At 37.9% G+C, this 22,152-nt stretch overlaps 2 protein-coding genes across 2 annotated transcripts; one reads left to right on the top strand and one right to left on the bottom strand.

The window, feature by feature from the left end:
* The first annotated feature begins 11,121 nt into the window (after positions 1-11,121).
* LOC103608178 (chromosome unknown open reading frame, human C8orf59) lies at positions 11,122-16,785 on the top strand. Its single transcript, XM_008592621.1, has 4 exons — positions 11,122-11,194; positions 13,971-14,087; positions 16,173-16,289; positions 16,651-16,785. The coding sequence occupies exons 2-4, from the start codon at positions 13,974-13,976 to the stop codon at positions 16,720-16,722; spliced, it is 303 nt and encodes a 100-aa protein (XP_008590843.1). The 5' UTR covers positions 11,122-11,194; positions 13,971-13,973; the 3' UTR covers positions 16,723-16,785.
* Positions 16,767-21,141, bottom strand: E2F5 (E2F transcription factor 5, p130-binding; the record flags this gene model as incomplete). Its single annotated transcript, XM_008592622.1, has 3 exons — positions 16,767-17,534; positions 18,521-18,571; positions 20,856-21,141. Coding segments are annotated over 3 exons (447 nt in total), but the record flags the coding sequence as incomplete, so codon positions are not given.
* Positions 21,142-22,152: the final 1,011 nt, after the last annotated feature.

Here is a 22,152-nt window from a genome sequence, read left to right as displayed (position 1 = left end):
ACACTTTGAGGAATTTTACTTCACTCAGAAAATGCTTATGCCACACCTCCCATGTGATAGAAATACATAATCCTGGATGGAAATCCAAAGGTGATTGATGGATGGACCTGGGCCCAGAAAAGTGCATGAGAGACAAACATACATGCAAGAAATATGATATTTGATTATAGAAATATACAGTGATTGGATTATTTGGTTTTTTTGCTGTAAAGTTGTCTGAGCTCTTCGTATATTCTGGATGTTAATCTGTTGTTAGATGCATAGTTTGCAAATATTTTCTCCCATTCTGTACAATGTCTTTTCGCTCTACTGATTGTTTCCTTTGCTGTGCAGAAGATTTTTAGTTTGATATAATCCCACTTGTTCTATTTTTTCATGTGCTTTGGGTTTTTATTCATAAAGTCATTGCCCAGTCCTAAATCCTGGAGCATTTCCCCTATGTTTTCTTCTAGGAGTTTTAAAGTTTCAGACCTTATATGTAAGTCTCTAATCCATTTTGAGTTGATTTTCACATATGGTAAGAGGTACAGATCAAGTTTATTCTAAGTGAAACAACTCAAGTGCAGAAAGAAATATCGCATATTCTCACTCATAACTGGGAGCTGAATCACTAAATAAACAAATGAACAATAAAGAGAGACAGAGAGAAAGAAAGGAAACGACAATCACAGTAATACGTTGAACTTTTAGAAAACGTATGGAAAAGGGGAGGGGAGGGGGGTTAATGAGGAATTGGTCAATGGACACAAAGAATGATTGTATATTGTAATGGTGAATAAGCTAGCTACACTGATCTAACCACCACACATTGTACACAATTATTGAAAATCAACATTGTACCCCACATGTATGTATAATAAAATTTAAAAAGAAAAATTTTAGGGGCTGGCCTGTGGCTCACTTGGGAAAGTGAGGTGCAGATAGCACCAAAGCCACAGGTTCGGATCCCTATATAGGAATGGCCGGTTAGCTCACTTGGGAGAGCTTGGTGCTGACAACACCAAGTCAAGGGTTGAGATCCCCTTACCGGTCATCTTATATAGGGATTAAAAAAAAGAAAATGTATGGTGAAAAGCTAAAGCCTCCACCTACTTCCTTCAGCTTTATAATGATCTGCTGAAGTGAGTAACTTTTCCTTCACCAAAGAGTTAACCATCTTTTTTCATTGGCTGGTTCAGGTATTACCAGGAATTTGACCTAGATAGAAAGGTAAAGGATCTTGTTTCTTTTGCTCTATTTTCTTGTAGAGACTATGCTATAAATGTTCTTTCTTAGAAATAAATGCTGCTGTCACTGAGGGCTTTTAGAAAAAAAAAAAAAAATGACTCTCCATTTCCACAATCAATCATGAAAATTTTCATGATCTAATTGGCTGCTCAGAAGAAATGCAAATTTCATTGGAGTGTAGCTTTACTATTTATTTGGCCCACAAAGAAATTACACAGAAATGCAGACTGCGTACAATTTTTATCAACTGTTCTTCATGCATTGGATACTCAGAGGGGCCGTAGTGGGTGCACAGTCATCCAAGGGTCTCCGTCTCCTGCATCATTTATTTCCTGAACCACTGCTTCCCGGCCTGCAACCATTCCTTCCTCTAAGCTACTTTCATGCTGCCACCAAAATTATTCCCTACAACAAGCCATCGTTTGTGTGTGAATGTGCGTGTGCATTTGTGTGTGTGGTGGGAGTGGGGGAGAAGAGGTCCTTAATTGCCTATAGAGTAAAATCTCAAACTCTATTATCTTTGTCTCCCTTTTTTCCTCCCTCCCTTCCTTTCCTCCTTCCTCCCTTCCTAATTCAGTCTAAAAGACATTAGATCTTAGAAGGGGGAGGGGAGATTAAGCTGCTCAGGGAAAACCAGAGCCTGAGCAGGCTGAGGAAACCAACTGTGCAGGTGACAACAGCCCAGGTGGGTGCTGGGAGCCCCATGGAAGTGAGCAGGGCACCTGCATGGGGTAGGGGTGGGAGAGGTAGGTAGCAACAATGCAGGAAGATTGGTTACCTACAGGAAGATAAACCAAATGAAACATATATTTAAAATAATGGGAACCAGGTTTCTCATTGATGGAGAAGGAAATCACAACTGTGGATAGTAGAAAATTAAAATAAGCACTATGGTATTCAACTGGAATTGGAGATATTAGTGTGAACTCATGGTTTGTACATATATAAATAAATAAGGTCGGTGCGGTGTGTGAATATTTACGGGTAGGTAGACAGACAAACAGCATGTACATAGATGTGTATACTGCCTAGCTCTGCACACTGAGAAGATCTGGAAGCATCAACACCCCAGACCTTTGTTTTTAAGTATTATTCTTCTCTAAAAGGAACCAAAGCTCTGTGGAGAAATGACTGATTCGAGGACTGGGGAAAGCATAGGTCAATGATGAGTCTGGAATGCTTTGTTGTGCCAGAAAGTAAGGAAGTGGTCAAAGAATGACGGTCACAGGTCAAAATAGTCAGGACAGGTGAGTGTTTGAAGGACTACTCACTGGACAAAATCTGGGCAATGTAAACGTCAAAATAAATTGTGATAATAAAACACTATCATCTGTTGAATAAGACAGCAGCCCACGAGGTCATACTGATGTAAATAAAAGAATAAATAAATAAATGGATATATGAAATAGCTTTTACTTGCAATGGAATATCAGCTGATGACTGTAGAAGGAATGATGGAAATATAAAAATTACAATTTGGCAATCATCATGGCCAAGAAGCATCAATATATACCAAAACTAGTATGTAAAAGTTTGGTGAGTAATGTGATATTTACATAGTTTCTTGCAAGATATCTAACAATTGAAAAGGAAGAAAGAGTAACTTTATAGTGGGCAAGATATCATCTTAATCAAGTGATCAAAAGTAATATTCCCTGTAATGGGACAATCAAAATCATGTACCACCTGATAGGATGCATAAGAGATCTCAGTATCACTTCCATGGTATTTCTGTCCCTTGCAGGCACCACCAAAGCATATTCTGAATCTAATCATGAGGAAACAACAGGAAAACCCCAATTAAGAAACATTCCACAAAATGATTGAATTCTTATTTTAGAAAATGTCAAGCCAGGAAAGTCAAGGAAAGATTGTGGTGCTGTTCCAGATAAGAGTTGACTAAAGAGACAAGACAATTAAATGCAATACTTTATCCTAAATAGGATCCTTTTGCTATAAGAGACATTATCGAGTTAAATGATGGAATTTGAATGATGATCGTGGATTAGATAGTAGTAATGTGTCAGTGTTCTATTCTTGATTTTTGATGGCTGCATTATAGTTATGTGGGAGGACATACACACTACTTAGGGATGAGGAGGCATCTTGTCAGTAATTTACTCTCAAATGGTTCAGGGAAGTAAAAGCTAGTATTATTCTTTAACTATTTCAAAATAAAAGAAAAAATAAACCCTTCCTGGTTGTTAAGGCCCTTCATTAGCTCATCCTCAGCAGCACCGGCACACTCCCACTCCTCCAACCATAGTGGACTACTCCATTCCTATAAGCACTGCATGTCCACTTTTCGGTCTATGGTGTGCTCGTGTTATGCTTTGTTCCTAGAAGGACTTACAGCTTCATTTTTGCCTATTAAAATGCTTGGGTTTAAGAAACATCATTATACTTAAATGTTTGAATGTNAGAAGAAATGCAAATTTCATTGGAGTGTAGCTTTACTATTTATTTGGCCCACAAAGAAATTACACAGAAATGCAGACTGCGTACAATTTTTATCAACTGTTCTTCATGCATTGGATACTCAGAGGGGCCGTAGTGGGTGCACAGTCATCCAAGGGTCTCCGTCTCCTGCATCATTTATTTCCTGAACCACTGCTTCCCGGCCTGCAACCATTCCTTCCTCTAAGCTACTTTCATGCTGCCACCAAAATTATTCCCTACAACAAGCCATCGTTTGTGTGTGAATGTGCGTGTGCATTTGTGTGTGTGGTGGGAGTGGGGGAGAAGAGGTCCTTAATTGCCTATAGAGTAAAATCTCAAACTCTATTATCTTTGTCTCCCTTTTTTCCTCCCTCCCTTCCTTTCCTCCTTCCTCCCTTCCTAATTCAGTCTAAAAGACATTAGATCTTAGAAGGGGGAGGGGAGATTAAGCTGCTCAGGGAAAACCAGAGCCTGAGCAGGCTGAGGAAACCAACTGTGCAGGTGACAACAGCCCAGGTGGGTGCTGGGAGCCCCATGGAAGTGAGCAGGGCACCTGCATGGGGTAGGGGTGGGAGAGGTAGGTAGCAACAATGCAGGAAGATTGGTTACCTACAGGAAGATAAACCAAATGAAACATATATTTAAAATAATGGGAACCAGGTTTCTCATTGATGGAGAAGGAAATCACAACTGTGGATAGTAGAAAATTAAAATAAGCACTATGGTATTCAACTGGAATTGGAGATATTAGTGTGAACTCATGGTTTGTACATATATAAATAAATAAGGTCGGTGCGGTGTGTGAATATTTACGGGTAGGTAGACAGACAAACAGCATGTACATAGATGTGTATACTGCCTAGCTCTGCACACTGAGAAGATCTGGAAGCATCAACACCCCAGACCTTTGTTTTTAAGTATTATTCTTCTCTAAAAGGAACCAAAGCTCTGTGGAGAAATGACTGATTCGAGGACTGGGGAAAGCATAGGTCAATGATGAGTCTGGAATGCTTTGTTGTGCCAGAAAGTAAGGAAGTGGTCAAAGAATGACGGTCACAGGTCAAAATAGTCAGGACAGGTGAGTGTTTGAAGGACTACTCACTGGACAAAATCTGGGCAATGTAAACGTCAAAATAAATTGTGATAATAAAACACTATCATCTGTTGAATAAGACAGCAGCCCACGAGGTCATACTGATGTAAATAAAAGAATAAATAAATAAATGGATATATGAAATAGCTTTTACTTGCAATGGAATATCAGCTGATGACTGTAGAAGGAATGATGGAAATATAAAAATTACAATTTGGCAATCATCATGGCCAAGAAGCATCAATATATACCAAAACTAGTATGTAAAAGTTTGGTGAGTAATGTGATATTTACATAGTTTCTTGCAAGATATCTAACAATTGAAAAGGAAGAAAGAGTAACTTTATAGTGGGCAAGATATCATCTTAATCAAGTGATCAAAAGTAATATTCCCTGTAATGGGACAATCAAAATCATGTACCACCTGATAGGATGCATAAGAGATCTCAGTATCACTTCCATGGTATTTCTGTCCCTTGCAGGCACCACCAAAGCATATTCTGAATCTAATCATGAGGAAACAACAGGAAAACCCCAATTAAGAAACATTCCACAAAATGATTGAATTCTTATTTTAGAAAATGTCAAGCCAGGAAAGTCAAGGAAAGATTGTGGTGCTGTTCCAGATAAGAGTTGACTAAAGAGACAAGACAATTAAATGCAATACTTTATCCTAAATAGGATCCTTTTGCTATAAGAGACATTATCGAGTTAAATGATGGAATTTGAATGATGATCGTGGATTAGATAGTAGTAATGTGTCAGTGTTCTATTCTTGATTTTTGATGGCTGCATTATAGTTATGTGGGAGGACATACACACTACTTAGGGATGAGGAGGCATCTTGTCAGTAATTTACTCTCAAATGGTTCAGGGAAGTAAAAGCTAGTATTATTCTTTAACTATTTCAAAATAAAAGAAAAAATAAACCCTTCCTGGTTGTTAAGGCCCTTCATTAGCTCATCCTCAGCAGCACCGGCACACTCCCACTCCTCCAACCATAGTGGACTACTCCCATTCCTATAAGCACTGCATGTCCACCTTTGGGTCTATGGTGTGCTCGTGTTATGCTTTGTTCCTAGAAGGACTTACAGCTTCATTTTTGCCTTCCCACTCCTCCAACCATAGTGGACTACTCCATTCCTATAAGCACTGCATGTCCACTTTTCGGTCTATGGTGTGCTCGTGTTATGCTTTGTTCCTAGAAGGACTTACAGCTTCATTTTTGCCTATTAAAATGCTTGGGTTTAAGAAACATCATTATACTTAAATGTTTGAATGTAAGCATGTAAGGAAGATCATAAAACTTAATTTTTTTGATCAAATTAACTCTGACTCTGAACTTTTACTTTTTGATTTGGCATAAAAGTTCAGTCTCAACTCTACGGGAAGCAGATGGCTTACCCAGTGCCCAGAAAATGGGAAACTTTCTCTAGTCTTCAGCCCATCACAGTGGTTGCTGAGATGCTCATTGCTAAAGTCCGGATTACATTTGGAGGCGGAAAGCTCCAATCCCTCTGTTGCACTTACGAGTGCAGGGATCTTATGTTAGTGCTCCTAAGGCCATAGTGGTGTGTGCCACAGGGACATAAGTCTCAAGCACTTACAAAAAGCCCTTTACCACCCTCTCCCCTGATCATTTCCTTAGTCTCATCTTCTNAGCACTTACAAAAAGCCCTTTACCACCCTCTCCCCTGATCATTTCCTTAGTCTCATCTTCTCCCCTAGGATTAAGCCATTTTCCATTTCTACTCCCTAAGGAAGATCCAGGTAGAAGTGTCCTCTACATATCTGGAAGCTTCCATTTTCAGCCCAGAAGCATGACAATTATTTATATCCATTAGAAGCAAGGGAACCCAAACTCAGAAGGCTTAGCTACCTTCTTGAACTGTTGGGAGAAAAAATGCCTTCTATTCTCTTAAGCTCCCTACAGCTTTGAGTATAAAACACTAATACTTTAACCAATTACACCACCATGCTGCTCTTTCTCTAAAACAAGGGCTGATAAAGTTTTCAAAACTTTTAAAGTTGGGAAATGGCCAAATAGTAAATATCTTAGGCTTTGCAGCTGTGTGGTTTCTGTTGCAATTCTGCAGCTCTGCTGTTGCAGCTTGAAAGCAGCCTTAGATCATATGTAAACAAATGAGTGTGGCTGTGTTCCAAAGAAACTTCATTTATGGAAGCTAAAATATGAATTTAATAGAACATACATGTGTCATACCATTTTCTTCTTATTTTTACTTTTTCCCCATTTTAAAATTAAGCACTTACAAAAAGCCCTTTACCACCCTCTCCCCTGATCATTTCCTTAGTCTCATCTTCTTCCCTAGGATTAAGCCATTTTCCATTTCTACTCCCTAAGGAAGATCCAGGTAGAAGTGTCCTCTACATATCTGGGAGCTTCCATTTTCAGCCCAGAAGCATGACAATTATTTATATCCATTAGAAGCAAGGGAACCCAAACTCAGAAGGCTTAGCTACCTTCTTGAACTGTTGGGAGAAAAAATGCCTTCTATTCTCTTAAGCTCCCTACAGCTTTGAGTATAAAACACTAATACTTTAACCAATTACACCACCATGCTGCTCATTCTCTAAAACAAGGGCTGATAAAGTTTTCAAAACTTTTAAAGTTGGGAAATGGCCAAATAGTAAATATCTTAGGCTGTGCAGCTGTGTGGTTTCTGTTGCAACTCTGCAGCTCTGCTGTTGCAGCTTGAAAGCAGCCTTAGATTATATGTAAACAAATGAGTGTGGCTGTGTTCCAAAGAAACTTCATTTATGGAAGCTTAAATATGAATTTAATAGAACATACCTGTGTCATACCATTTTCTTCTTATTTTTACTTTTTCCCCATTTTAAAATTTAAAATAATTTGGGCTGTATAAAAATAAGCAGTAGGCCGAATCTGGCCTCTGGGCTGTAGTTTGCTGATTTCTGTTCTAAGCCAATAATTATGTGAGTACTTTAACATGAATGTTGCCAGAATTCAAAATTACTTCCTTCCATAAATAGCATATTTTTGTGCACTTATGATAGTCTTTACCACTTTCTATCAAGAATCATTTTAGGTGCATTCCCAATCCAGATGATTATGCCTCCTTAAGAGAAAGAAATGCATTATGTACTTCCTTTGAACTCTCACAGAGCCTAGGTGTTCAAACTATTTGAACTGAATAAATCTGAGTGGTAGAAAGTTTAAGATGGAATAGATGAAATGTTTATTATGGAGTATTATCTATACAAAGGTGGCTTTTTTCCGGTGGAGGGCTGTGAGTTTTGTTATAGATGGTTTGTAATTATCTATGTGTGCTCTCATTTTCTTCTTCTCCCTAATTATCCTTGTTTACTTGTTGAATTGTTTCCATGACAGTTCTTTGAGGACCTGGTCTGTATGAAGAACCTGCATTTCTGTGTCTCAGGAAAATAAGGTTTCTGAAAGATGTTTTTTCCATTTGTGATTTTATTCACCTTTAAAGTTGTTCAAAAAACTGGAAATATGATTCTTTGCATGTATTTTTAAAGACTGAGAAAACTGAAGCTATTTTTTTTTCTTTCTATGTGTGTGGTTCATTTGGTTCATAGGTAAATACGGCTCTTAGAAAATTAACATGCTCCTTTCTTTTGTTTTAGTAATACCATTTGCTTTCATATTTTGTACTTCATTAACCCTACCTCCTGTGAGGTAGGTAGGACAGGAGTAGAGTCAAGACTATTTCACATATAAGTGATTAAAAAAAAATAACCCAAGGTAGTGTAAGTCCCCCCAAAAAGCAATGGATCTTCCTCCCATCTGTGGCTAGATCCAACAACTCACATGATATCATCAGAGTCCTCTCTTCTATTGTTCAGCTGTTTTCTTTTGTGTGTTGCCCTTGTTTTCTCCACTGTAGACAGGCTTCCTCCAAGTTGCCAGTGGAGATGGTCACTAGTAGCCTCAATTTCACATCCTCACAGCACAAAGACATCAAATGCAAGAGAGAGCATTCTCCACTAGCTCCAAATGGAAAATCACAGAAGAGAATCTGACCAGCCAGGACCGTTTTATGGGAGAAGAGTGGTTATTCAAAAAGGGATGCTGAGCAGATAATGAATGTTGTCTGACATGATGTATTAGTCCATTGCTGTTGCTTATAATGAAATACACGGAACTGGGTAATTTATAGAGAAAACAAAATTTATTGCTTACAGTTTCAGAGGCTGGAAGTCCAAAGTCCAGAGAACATATCTGGTGAGGGCTTTCTTCAGTGGTGACTTCAGTGACGGCAGGGTATCACATTGCAAAGTGGTGGGACAGAGAGAAAAAAAGAGACTAACCTCCTCATTCACACACTCTTTTTGAAGCTCTCAGAACCACACCTATGACCACTGTTTTTAACCATTCATTACAGCATGGTCCTGCAATCTAATCACCTGTTCAAGGCCCTACCTTTCAATTACCATAATAGGATTTCCCACCCTCTTAATGCTGTCATAGTGGGGGTCAAGTTTTGGGGGGACACTCAATCCAAAGCACATGGCCATCTGCATATGGGAAAGGCAGGCCCAGAGAAATGAAGTAACTTTTCCAAGGTCACAATGTCAGTTGGTAGAAGAGGTAAACAGAAATCCATGCCTCTTCACTCATACATTATATAATGCCTCTGCTCTTACCTGTATAACCATGGTTATCTCCTTGGTGTATGTACTTGTATATCTATCTCACCATTTCAAAATAAAAGCTAAGCCTAAGCTATTAGGCGTAGCTAATAAAAAGCTAAGTTTTCATAAACACTGTTTTATGTCATTCCATTCCATTTGCTTCTTTGTCTTCTGCATATACATCAATAACTCCGCGCTTAAGGAACCATAATTATAACTGCCTTACTTGCTTCAGTATTTGTGGATAACTCTGGCCTTGTAAATGAAACTCACTGTTTTCTGTAGCTTTGGTTTTGTTTTGGTTTTGCTCCCACTCATTACAGGCATTTTATACCAGCATTTTAAGGTGTTTTATTTCAAAGGTTGCTCTTTAGAAAGAATTCAAAATTTTGAATAAACATACATTAACAGGTATTTATTCCTCTTTCCTTAATATATTTGTTAGTTTTGTTGTGATAAGAATAAACATAATAAAACGATTTATTGTAAAAATGGCTTATCTTTCTACAAGCAGGCAAGTAGCTGATATGTTGTTGGAAAGTGGACTTGACCGAGTGCTGGTCAGTGTGGATTCTAGTTGTGTGGTTGCCAGCAAATGGCTTTTAACTCTGAGCCTTAGTAGTACCCTCACTTGCAAAAGGCGGGTAGTATAATTGCTTTATTTTGCTGCTTGTAGCAGGGTATAGGCTGAACTCTTTTGTAAGTTACAAAATGGCACATAAATATCAGTACTTAATTTGTTTGAAATCCATCTTTTCCTATGACCTTGACAAAATAAGTAGAGAAACGTGAAAACTTAGCTTTGATGGGGAGATCCTCTTGGAAGAACTGAATCCTCTTAGAAGAATTAAAAAACTCAACTCAGAACGTCCTAATTGGGAAATATACACACAAACAAAACCGGAAGGGAAAAGTATTTCTTCTAGGGTTTTCTAAATTCCCTGGTACTTGCTTTATTTTTATGTTGTATATTGTGACTGGTTTCTTCTGCCTCTGCCATGCTGTCAGAAACTCTATTTTCAAAGTAAGAAAGGGCCGGCCTGTGGCTCACTCGGGAGAGTGTGGTGCTGAGAACACCAAGGCCCCGTGTTCGGATCCTATATAGGGATGCCCGCTTGGTCACTGGTTGAGCGTGATGCTGACAACACCAAGTCAAGGGTTAAGATCCTCTTTTTAAAAAAAAAAAGCAAGGAAGCTACAGTGAGAATAGCATTTGTAACTTCTCGCTCATTATACACTTTCCCTTCGGAGATTATAGCTCTAGATCTTTTCCAGACGCAACAGGGTTCTTTCTAGTCAGCCGCCACGCCCGGAACGCCACCCAAAGGTACGCAGTGCCACCTCCTGGGAGCGTGAGCAGAGCCTGCCGGGAGCGTGGGCAGAGCCTGCCAGAAGCAGCTGCTGAGGGTCGACTACCCCTCGGTGACTCAGAAACACCTCGGGTGGTTTCTGTACATGTACCCACCCCGGGCTGTCGAGACTCGAGGGCTTCCCTAAGTACTCTACCTTGCTTGTGCGAAGCAGACGCCCGCAACCCAGCCTAAAGCAACGAATGCTAATGTGGCGGGACTTGCCACGGCGGGAGGAACCTCTCTCTATGGGTGGGGCTACGCCCGGTGGGCGGGACCCCGCTCAGAGAGCGGAGTGATGCCCGGTGGGCGGGGCTTCACTGGTGGGCGGAACTAAGGCTCCCGAGCGGTATTTTGACTGGGTCCCTCCCCGGAACTTCCTGCACTGTGCGCGTACAGTTGGTGTCATCTGGAGCTTGAGTTGCTGCACGCGAGTATCGAAGGTCTGGTGAGAGATTAATTCTTCGGAGGGCTAGTGCGGAGTTTCCTGGTGTTGAAGCAGGTTTGGGCGGTCTCGTGCCGCTGTGGCGCGGAGGCTCGTTGTGGTCGCACTCGGCCTTGGGCTGCCCTACTGGGCAGCAGCCCTGTTGGCCCAGGCCCGAAACCCTGGCCCCTAATTGGGCCTTCATTCCTTGGCAGGATCCCCAATTTTTGGCTGTTATCTTTTATCGTCACAATTTCCGCGCGATTGTCAGAGAATTTTCCTAAACACCCTTCTTCCCTCCACCCCACTAGGGTATTACTTTGTCCATGAACCTTCCTCCTGTTTCAACTCTAGTCGACATCTCGTGTCCCTCCCTACTTGTATGTTGCCGGTAACAACATCTACAGTTATGTCTGTGTGTTCCATATATAAATTATATATAGTATTATGTGTAATATATAATACCTATCATTATGTCCATGTATGATCCGTATATATCACCTATCATGTGTCTGTGTCTATGTTCCATGTATATATTAATTTAATATTATACGTAATAGACCTGTATATACGAGGGTACTTCAAAAAAGTTCATCAAAAGATTTGTACTATCAATTCCAATTTTCCATGAACTTTATATGTATGTATATTTTTTATATATATATATCGGTTCTATACCACACCCCACATCCGGCTCATAGTAATGGATTAATGAATACTAGATGAATGATTGGATGTTGGTTATTGTTGGAAGGATTTTAGATTACTTAATTTGGGGGGTTTATTTGTTTTTTTCTGCTGCTTCTGTAATAATCATGCATTTTCTACTGCGTTCATTTTTTTTTTTTATAAGTAGGAGGAGTACTTTTGGAGTTCAAAAGTGTTGCTGTCTTTGTTATGATTGGATGTTGGTTATTGTTGGAAGGATTTTAGATTACTTAATTTGGGGGGTTTATTTGTATTTTCTGCTGCTTCTGTAATAATCATGCATTTTCTACTGCGTTCATTTTTTTTTTTATAAGTAGGAGGAGTACTTTTGGAGTTCAAAAGTGTTGCTGTCTTTGTTAGTTTCCTGAGGCTACATTGAGGGGGGATGTAAATTTCAGTTAGATATGATGTAAACAAATACAAGAAAGGTGTCTTAAGAGAACAATTAGTAAACTAGGCTGGCTAGTGCAGTGTGTATACAGAGGTAGAAGATACATTGGACAGATTTAGGCTAGATTCAGGGTACCAGTAATATGCCAGATCAAGGCATATTGCCCCTTGTGCAATGGAAGTCACTGAAAGTTTTTAACATTGGGAACGTTCATTGCATAGCACTGTGCAAGATAGCCACTGTGCAGATGGCTTAAGCTGAGGATTGGAAAACTTTCTGTAAAGGCCAAATAGTAAATATTTTAGGCTCTGTGGGCCATAGATGTAGCAGGAAAGCAGCGGTAGACAATACATAATCAAATGGACATAGTTATGTTCTAATAAGTCTTTACTGACTGTAAAGGCCAAATAGTAAATATTTTAGGCTCTGTGGGCCATAGATGTAGCAGGAAAGCAGCAGTAGACAATACATAATCAAATGGACATAGTTATGTTCTAATAAGTCTTTACTGAGAAAGATAAGTGCCTGGCCTGATTTGGTCCATGGACAGTTTGCCAACCCATTGTCTAACCAAATGGACCTAAGGACTGCAGCAGTAACCCAGTCCTGAACTAGGCAATACTATGCCATATTTTTGGATTGCTTTTTTATTTATACGTGAGAGGCAATATCACATAATGTGAGCTCTGATCTAGTCTGCCTGGTTTTAAATCCTGGCATCCTCTTGTTATTAACAGTGTGATGCTGGGCAAATGAACTTACGTTTGCATCAGTTTTTTGTTTGTAAAATGGGGATAATAGTATTTCCCACAAAGGGTGGTTGTGAGTGAACGAGTTAAAGCACATAAAATGTTAGCCAAGTGCTTGTATATATAGTAAAAACTCAATAAAGGTTAACTCCCTCTCTCTCTCTCTCTCTCTCTCTCTCTCTCTATTTTTTTTGGGGGGAGGGGGCAGCTAGCCAGTACAGGGATTGAACCTCAGACCTTGATGTTATCAGCACCATGCTCTAACCAACTAACTGGCCGGCCCAGTTATTTTAAAAATTGTTCCTTACATACATTATTAAGGACAGATTTGAGAGATATTTCTAAGGCAGAATGTACAGGCTTAATGTGTTTAGCTGCAGAGCAAAAAAAATAAGGTTTCAAGGCAAGAACCATTCACATAAAGGTAATATGGAAGTCGTGACAGTAACATAACATAGGGAGGGAGGAAGTGGAGGATTAAGGACTGGTTTTTGAGGGGTATGCAGGAGAGAAAGTGGGGAGAGTAAAAAGGAATGCAAAAAGAAGTCAAGAAGGAGACAGAGTCCATCCCTAAAATATGATAGGAACAGAATAGTATAGTAGTTTGTAGACTACCGGAGGGATGGATGGTGAAGGTTAACATTGTCAGATGCTGCAGAGAAAAACAGTTGTTGTCCTGATAATGAATTCAACCAGCAGAGACTGATTGGGTGCCTTCTCATGGGCCAGGTGCCGCATATGCAGAAAAGAATTATATATGCTGCATTGAAAGAGTAAAAAGTCAGTAGAGGTGAAAGACATGGCATTAATTTAATACATGAAGCAACTTTTAAAATAATCAAGAGTAAGATGAAATTTCTTAGATTTAATTGGTACCTTTAGAAACTTAAATTGATTTACAGTTTATAAACGTGGGCAGCTTAATTGAATTTTTTTTTTCTTTCTTTCCTAGACAATGGCCAAGAACAAATTAAGAGGGCAGAAGTCCAGGAATGTATTTCACATAGCCAGCCAAAAGCACTTTAAGGCTAAAAACAAAGCAAAACCAGTTACCACTAATCTTAAGAAAGTGAGTATTACTAAACACTCTGACTTTATTATTTACAAGAAAAGAATAGTTGTAAAGTTACTGCAAAACTAAATGCTAGTATTTAAAACAAAGGTTCTTATTCTTTCTTACAAAGGCAAGATGATTTTAAACATTTGGGGTTTTTTAAAGAAGAAAAATGACTTCCCTTTCTTGAATCCAAATTCAAGAAAAAAGTATTTTTACTGCAAATGCATGAATCATTATATATAGCAGTTTGATGGCTGTATTATAGCACAGAAATCATAAGACAACCATGGTATGGGAAACAGTTCTTATATCTGAACTCAAATATATTCAAGAATCTACTAACAGAGCCAAGACATGCGATTTCAGTCGGCACCCATTCTTTTCCTCCTCAGTAATTCTCTCTGAAGATATCTGAAACTCAAACAGAACCAGTAAAATGAAGATAAAATTTGTTTCTTGAAATGCAAAATTTGAAAAGGAGCTTCTTTTTCTTTGTTTATATTTCAAAATATTTGAGAATTTCTTCATCAAGATTAAGTGGATTCTTTTAAGAAAATTCTTAAAGAAAATATTTTTAAGTTCCAGTTGTAGATGGAATCAGCTCTCCAGGGCTCAGTAATTGTCATAATAGTTCGTAAACATGTAACATTTTATCTTTCAACTTTCATGAACTAGCTCATTTATTAGGCTTTTTGATCAGTTTTATGACTTTGTAAATGCTATAAAGGAAATAAAGCTGGTGGATATAATGGAGGTTTGAGGATGAAGTCTCATACTTGACATTGAAGCCAACACCCACATGCTAAGGGGCTAGTAATGCAATAAGCTGTGAAGTGTTGGGAGTAGCATGTTCTAGGCAGTGCCGAGGTCCTGAGCTAGGGAAAAGCTTGGTGTATTTGAGGAAGATTATTTTGTTTGGATAGGTGGTATTAGAACGTTATGTATGCTGATAGATAGGATCTAAGAGAGAGAAATCTGTGGGTAGCCTTCACGGTTAGAGAGAGCATCAAATACTTTTCTCAGAAAGTGACCTAACTTAGTAGGGGGAGGTGGTAAGATTGCCAGGCGTTACATAAATGGTAAGGTTGAAGTTTGTGGTCATGAATTTAAAGTGAAGCCAGTCAGCTAGTCATGATTTTCTACAGCTTCAGTTCCTTGCTCAGAAAAGGAATAGTTGGATTTAACCAGGTTGTCAAGCAAGTTTGATTAAGGAAAAGGGAAAGTTAAAAGAGTGTAAAGAAGTGATTGATTAAATTACAGTCATGAAGATATGACAAACAGTGAAAATGGTGGGGAAAGGGTTTCAGTAAGGTTCAAGAATTGTTTTTAATTAACTAAGTGATATAAGGACAGGAAGTGGTGCAGTTACAGGTAATGACCGAGTCTGGGGTATTTTATGAGGATAGCTGAGGTAGGTGGTGGAAAAATCCCTGAAGACAAGGACCTCAAGAGATTAAGAGGGCGTTGGATTCGATTTCTGTTGACGCCACTAAGCAGTGATGCCATGCATGAGAGGTTAGTGAGCCAAGGTTTGAAATCTTTCACGAAGGGGCAAGTAATTGTGGTGGTAGGTGATAGCAATGAGGAAAGGATGTTCTGCCGCACAAGGGAGGTGAGGATTTTGAAGAAGAAATTGTTTGGTAGCAACAGTGAGAGTAAGAACACCACCCCTACCTCTTAGACTTAAAAGAGGAGGACTGCAGAGGAAGCTGTCCTCAGGGGATTTCCATTAAAACAAGAAGGTCAAGGATACAGAGGCGTACTGTTAGAAGGGACTAAAAGCATTTGATCCAAGTTTTTTTGTTTTACAGAAGAGGGATCATAGCACTGTAGCCTGGAAAGATTATGGTTACAACTTTGGCCTGCTTAGAGTATGAGGCATATCCATATAATTCTTATTTTTAAAAAACCAAAACCTTTTGACTAAAATTTCCTAAAAAGACTAACAATTTTAGTGTGAATTATCCCCAGAAATTGATAGGGTTTGATAAGAGTTTTTAGATTTTTAGGTTTAACAAGTTTAAGACTGAATATATTTTATTTTATCTTTAGTGATTATGAGATTGTGGATTAATGCTTTTTTTTCTTTTTTAAAAGATAAACATTGTGAATAATGAAAAAGTTAACAGAGTGAATAAAGCTTTCATAAATATACAAAAGGAACTTGCACACTTCTCAAAAAGCCTTTCTCTTGAACCTCTACAGAAAAAGCTGGTAAGTAGAAACCATTTGCTTTTGTTATGGCTAATAAACTCCAAATTTTCAAAACCTTTAAATTGAATGTAATTTTTAGTACAGGGCTCTATAGTAGGTAAAACATTCAGATTCTAAAACATTAAGTCTGAATATAAGAATTTTTCTGCTTCCAAAGGTCTGACTAGAAGAAATTAAATTAGATAACAGATTACATACAAGTCATTGTTGTTTGCTGTTGTTATCTAAGTTTTAAAATATAATACTTTTCTCCCTTCAGATTCCTCAGCAGCAAATTAAATTAGATAACAGATTACATACAAGTCATTGTTGTTTGCTGTTGTTATCTAAGTTTTTAAATATAATACTTTTCTCCCTTCAGATTCCTCAGCAGCAGCATGAAAATGAACCAGTTAACGTTGACGAAGCTACAAGATTAATGGCTCAGTTGTAATACAGTTATGATGCATCAAATTCCCCCAAAAGACCAAAAAATTAAATGTTTTGTACAATTTTATTTTTAAAAATCTTGTTAATGTACAGGCATTGGCACATTTTAAAAACAAACTACATAGACAGATCTTTCCTATAACCTAGGAAAGTGGAATGTCAGAAGTCAACATGTGATAAACTTAAAGTGCTAAAACAGAAGGCACTTCACAAAATCTGTTCACTGAAACAGTTATATATCCTTGTTTACATCCTTCACTTTATAAGTGGCAGTGAATGTCTGTTTGAAGGACATACAGAAATAGATAGTTTCATGGCAGTGAAAATATAAGATAAACAAGTGATGAGCCCTTGGCCATCTTTTTCTGTTTTTGATGACCTGAAGTCTACTTTAACTTTCCTCTCATAAGAGGAAAAAACAGAATAATTCAGAATTGGATGGAAGAAAAGTTGAAATTTCAGAATGTAATTACTTGGGGGTGGGGAAGTTGGTTGATATTAAATCACTTCTCCCCTGAAGCAATCAGAGCCCTTTGTTTTTACGGTTGAAGTTTTGTGAAGTAAAGAAGAAAGTATTAGGGAAGAACACTTCAGAATCAGTGAACTAAAAAGGTGTTACATTCATTATTTTAAATACTTAGGTTATGAAGAAATCTAAAATGTTACACAGTTAGAGGTAGATAACAGTCCCAAGTTTCCATGGAATCTAATAATTTAGTATCTGGACATCAAACAGATCACAAACTCCTTCATTATCATCTAAATTAAAGTTGTAGTCATCTGCTGGGGTAGGAGAAAGCCGCAGGAGAGGAAATACTGCAAACCAAAAACAAATCCAATGTTAAAGATGGTTTCAACAGGTAGTGATGTTTAACATAAAATACCCTCAAATGCATCAATCCAAATTAAATTGTTTCCTATGTCAGACATAAATTTTTTTTAAATATAGGAAAAGTAATCAAATTAATGACTTGTTTATTATTTTGAAAGATTTTCATTTAAAGGAGATTTATACATTGATTATTAGTATTAGCTTGAGAAAAAGGTTAACATTTTTATTGGTTGAACTTGTCACTAAAATGATTTAAAAACACTGGTCAAAGTATTTTGTTTGTTTACCACTGTGAAAACAGAACTAGATTTAATAAGTTTGCTGTGTTCTCTGTGCTTCTACATAAATATTTAGTGAATCTCTAAGTGGTTACTGTACCATTTACTAACTTCACCACTACCATTTCCTATGTCTCTGCTATATATGTTAGGACCCAGGACTCTGAATCCAAGAATTTCCAGAAAAGTGAAGCCCAGAGAGAAATTATTGAAGTAATTAGCAAATTGTAGCTACTTGATTTTTAAGAATTTATTGCAGATTAGATAATGATATGGCTAATGTTAGTAATATTCGGTGTTTTCACATCGGCAGCTTGAAATTGGCCATGGTGGTGGTGGTATTTAAAAAACTGGGTTTTCAGATCACCTGTTGATTTAGACATGTTATTTTACTCTTCGTGGGCCAAATTCTTCATGAGTGGAAAGCCCTAGTGTGCCAACAGTTTAGAAGTTTATTTGATGAAGGTGACAAATATCCCCTTATGGTTTCCTTTCCCATGAAATGCAGGCAAAGAAAAATAAATTCTGAAGGATGCCTATCACTATAAAAGTATTATTAAGGGAGAATCTTCATGAATCATTGTTAAAGCAGTTAGAAAATACAGGTCCTTCATTTCTTTTAAATCATATGTCACTTAATTCTAGGAAAGCATTGTTGATGTATAAGGTGGTTAGTAAAATCAACTACTTACCATCAGAAGACATTATTAACTCATCAATGATATCTCCACTAATAGATCCTGCTGGAAACAGAAATGGGATAAAGTTTTGTCACATTTCTGTTTATATATTTTAACAGTAAAAGCACTTATATTTAAACACAGGTAGTCACTTCAGCAGCTTGATAGTGCAAAGTTCAAGTACTAGAACTTTATGTAAAAATCATTTTCACAAGCACTTAATCTGTGTTTAGCATTACTTTTAAACTTCCAAACTCAAGATGTGGATCAAAAGACTCCTCATGATTCTCCCAAAACTAACTCAGTTTTAGAGTCAGTGGTAATATAATCCTCCCAGTCACCCAACCTTAAAAATTAAATATCACTTTCCATTCTTCCTGTTAACTTTATCTCCAGATCTCACATATCAAATGTTATTTACTTTGCCTAGACAATATTCTCAAATCTTTTCATTATTTCTCTTTCTAATCCCACCATCATCCCTCTGTTTTAGCCTTGATATTCTCTCATGGTTGCATAACCAGAAATATCTAATGAATAATCTCCATAGCCTCTCATCTCTTTTGCTTCCCAGGGTCAAAAGCATCTTTTTCCTAAATCATGTTACTCCTGTACTTACCACTGTACAGCTCCAATTATGTTACTTCCTTGGTCACAAAGCTTCACTGGCTTGTAGGCTAAAGTCCTAACTCATTAGTCTGATATTTAAGGCCCCCTCTAATCTGGCCCAAAATTACTTTCCTTACTGTTTCCAAATATGAAACCATATGCAGAAACTAAATACTTAATTCTTATTATTAATGCTTTGCCGATGCCAATGTACTAATTTTATCTATGCTAAACCATGTAAAGCTTGCCTGCTTTTTTCATCCCAATTCAATTATAATTAGATTATATGCTTTTAAAGGACTAACACCTTTTATTGTGCATCCTTGTAGCCTATAGTATAGAAATACTTGTAAAGAGGCCGGCCCGTGGCTCACTCGGTAGAGTGCGGTGCTGATAACACCAAGGCCACGGGTTCGGATCCTATATAGGGATGGCCAGTTTGCTCACTGGCTGAGCGTGGTGCTGACAACACCAAGCCAAGGGTTGAGATCCCCTTACCGGTCATCTTTTAAAAAAAAAAGAAAAAGAAATACTTGTAAGGGAAGGAAAGAAGGGAAGGATATGGGCAACAAGAAGCTAAGAAACATTCCATTTCCATTTAGATCTTTTTGCTTCACTTTTTTTTGGGCAGCTGGCCAGTACAAGGATCCAAACCCTTGACCTTTGTGTTATGACACCATGCTGTAACCAATGAGTAACCGACATGCCCCCTCTTTTGCTTCACTTTTAACTGTTGTAAACTCCCAGAGTAGTAGCTATGAGACACAGCCCATAGGTAAACGTAAACAATTTGGATTATGTACAATATAGTTTTTAATTATCTGCAATATGACATCTATATTGGCACAACTAATTCATTTATTCAGCAGTCACTGAGAAACTACATACCATACTCCCTTTATTTGGAAGCAGAAAGGAGTTACTAAGTACCTAGGCATGTAACCAGGGGAAAAGACTGGGTACCAAAGAAATTTTTATGAACTTAGGAGTTGTGGTCACTATTCCTGAAGCCCAATTTTTAGGGTTTTAGTTTTTTTTTTTTTATCATTTCACATATCAAATAATTTAGGAAGGTAAGATTTCCTAAATAATTGAAGTAGAGACCACTTATTAACCCTATAAAACTAAGCTTCCCAAATAAAAAGTATAACAATATGGAGAAACAGGAGGCATAAGTCACTATGTCCTACACTAGTTTTGATTTTTTTTTTAAAGTAGTTAGAATACATTTCAATAATTTATCCTAGAGTTACTAAAAGATAAAAGAACCATACAAAGTAGGGCTGGCTGGTTAGCTCAGTTGTTCAGAGTATGGTACCGATAACACCAACGTCCAGGGTTTGTTTGATCCCTGTACTGGCTAACTGTACCCATTCCCGCCTCCCCCCAAATTTTGAGCAAACTTCAGATAAAAGCTGACATATGTAAATAGTTTTACAGGGAGAAAAAAAGTAACCATTTTGACTTAACCCCAAAAATGGAATCGTAAAGAAAACAGAAACCTTGGCCCATAAAGACAGAATCTGTTTTTAAATTTTCCTCATAACACCTATCCCAGTGCTGGGCACAAAGCAGACACTAAATATTTGTTGATTAAATTAAGCTTATTATTTTCCCTCCTGTAATAGGTAACAGAATAATATCACAACTAACAAGTTCAGAAAAGCTCTCCAACTTGTTTAATAGTGTATTCATATGTTCCCCTCTCTAATTTATAAAACAAAGACTGTGAACCCACCTGAAGATATGTCTGTAGCCAGTGTCTGCTGAAGACTCTGGCTTCTTTCAGAGACATGCTGTTCAGGCAAATTCTGAGTTACTGTGCTGGATTTCTGTGGAGTCACTGGAGTCGAGGACTGAGAGGAAGGTTGTGTGAGGTCATCAGGTGGGGGAACAGGAAAAACCACGGGCTTAGACGAACTGGACTCTTTATTTATAAGCAGCACATGGATAGGTCCTGAGTGACTCTTTAGGTTGATCTGGTATTTCTTTTGTCCATTCTGACCCTTTGAAGTTATTGGGTAAATGAATAAGTATTAAAACATTAAAAATAAAACAGGCAAAGCTTTTGGTGACTAACTAAATTCACACAGCAAAATTAAGTCATTAAGTCAAAACACAACAGTAAAGACCAAAGGTTAGAATGGGATGTGGAGGGCTCTAAACCACTCTACCCTCAGTTGTAGGATTCTGGCAACCTGCTTTACTGTGTGTAATTATATATGTCAGTGCTCAGCAGTGCTCCAAGCATTCTCTGTATACACGAATTCCATCCCCTGGAGTTGGCCACCATGGATGTGGTCATCTCAACATGCTGTCTTAATTTATAAGCATTTCACAATTCAAAACTCTTTTTTACCCTCCATTCTGCAAACACAAAGACAACTGATTTTTCCTGCAGAGAAATAAATATAAAATCACTCCAATTCAAAAAAGTTATTTGTCCTGAGGCTTCAGAATCCACAAATATAAATGCCTAAATACAAACTTCTAGAATAGGTGGGGAAGGAGACAGATAATATAACAATCTTCTTCATTTTTTGATTGTTATAGCTTTCAAATTAGTTCTAGAAAATCTGAATCTGAAAACTAAAATTATGAAACATATAACATAGAGTCAATCTCTTTAACTCAGTAAGCCAGAAAAATTCTTCTAAAAAACCTAATTTAGGGGCGTGGTTCTGAGGGCTCTAAGAGAGGAGAGCCTCTCTTGCTCTCTCTCTGCTCTCTGTGCTTCCACTATCTTGCAATGTGAGACCCGTGGGTCGCTGTCACCACCACCAGATGGACTTTGGACTTCTTAGCCTTAGAAACTTTAAAACCTCTTCAGAAAATTATTGAGCCATCCATGTTTATGAATATTGCACCACCTCCAGAAAGAACAGATCCTGAGACAAATGTTATTATACCACAGCCAGTAGAATATCCAGCATTCTTATCCCCAGATCTGAAAGTTACTGTGGGGATTCCAAGTTCTGTGCACCACTCCAACCAGCCGCCATCTGTAGTGCGACTTGAAAAACTTCAACAACAAC

This window comes from Galeopterus variegatus, unplaced genomic scaffold (genome assembly GCF_000696425.1).
Source record: "Galeopterus variegatus unplaced genomic scaffold, G_variegatus-3.0.2 Scaffold8109, whole genome shotgun sequence".
Taxonomy (NCBI): Eukaryota; Metazoa; Chordata; class Mammalia; order Dermoptera; family Cynocephalidae; genus Galeopterus; species Galeopterus variegatus.
This window is presented reverse-complemented; position numbering and strand designations above follow the sequence as displayed.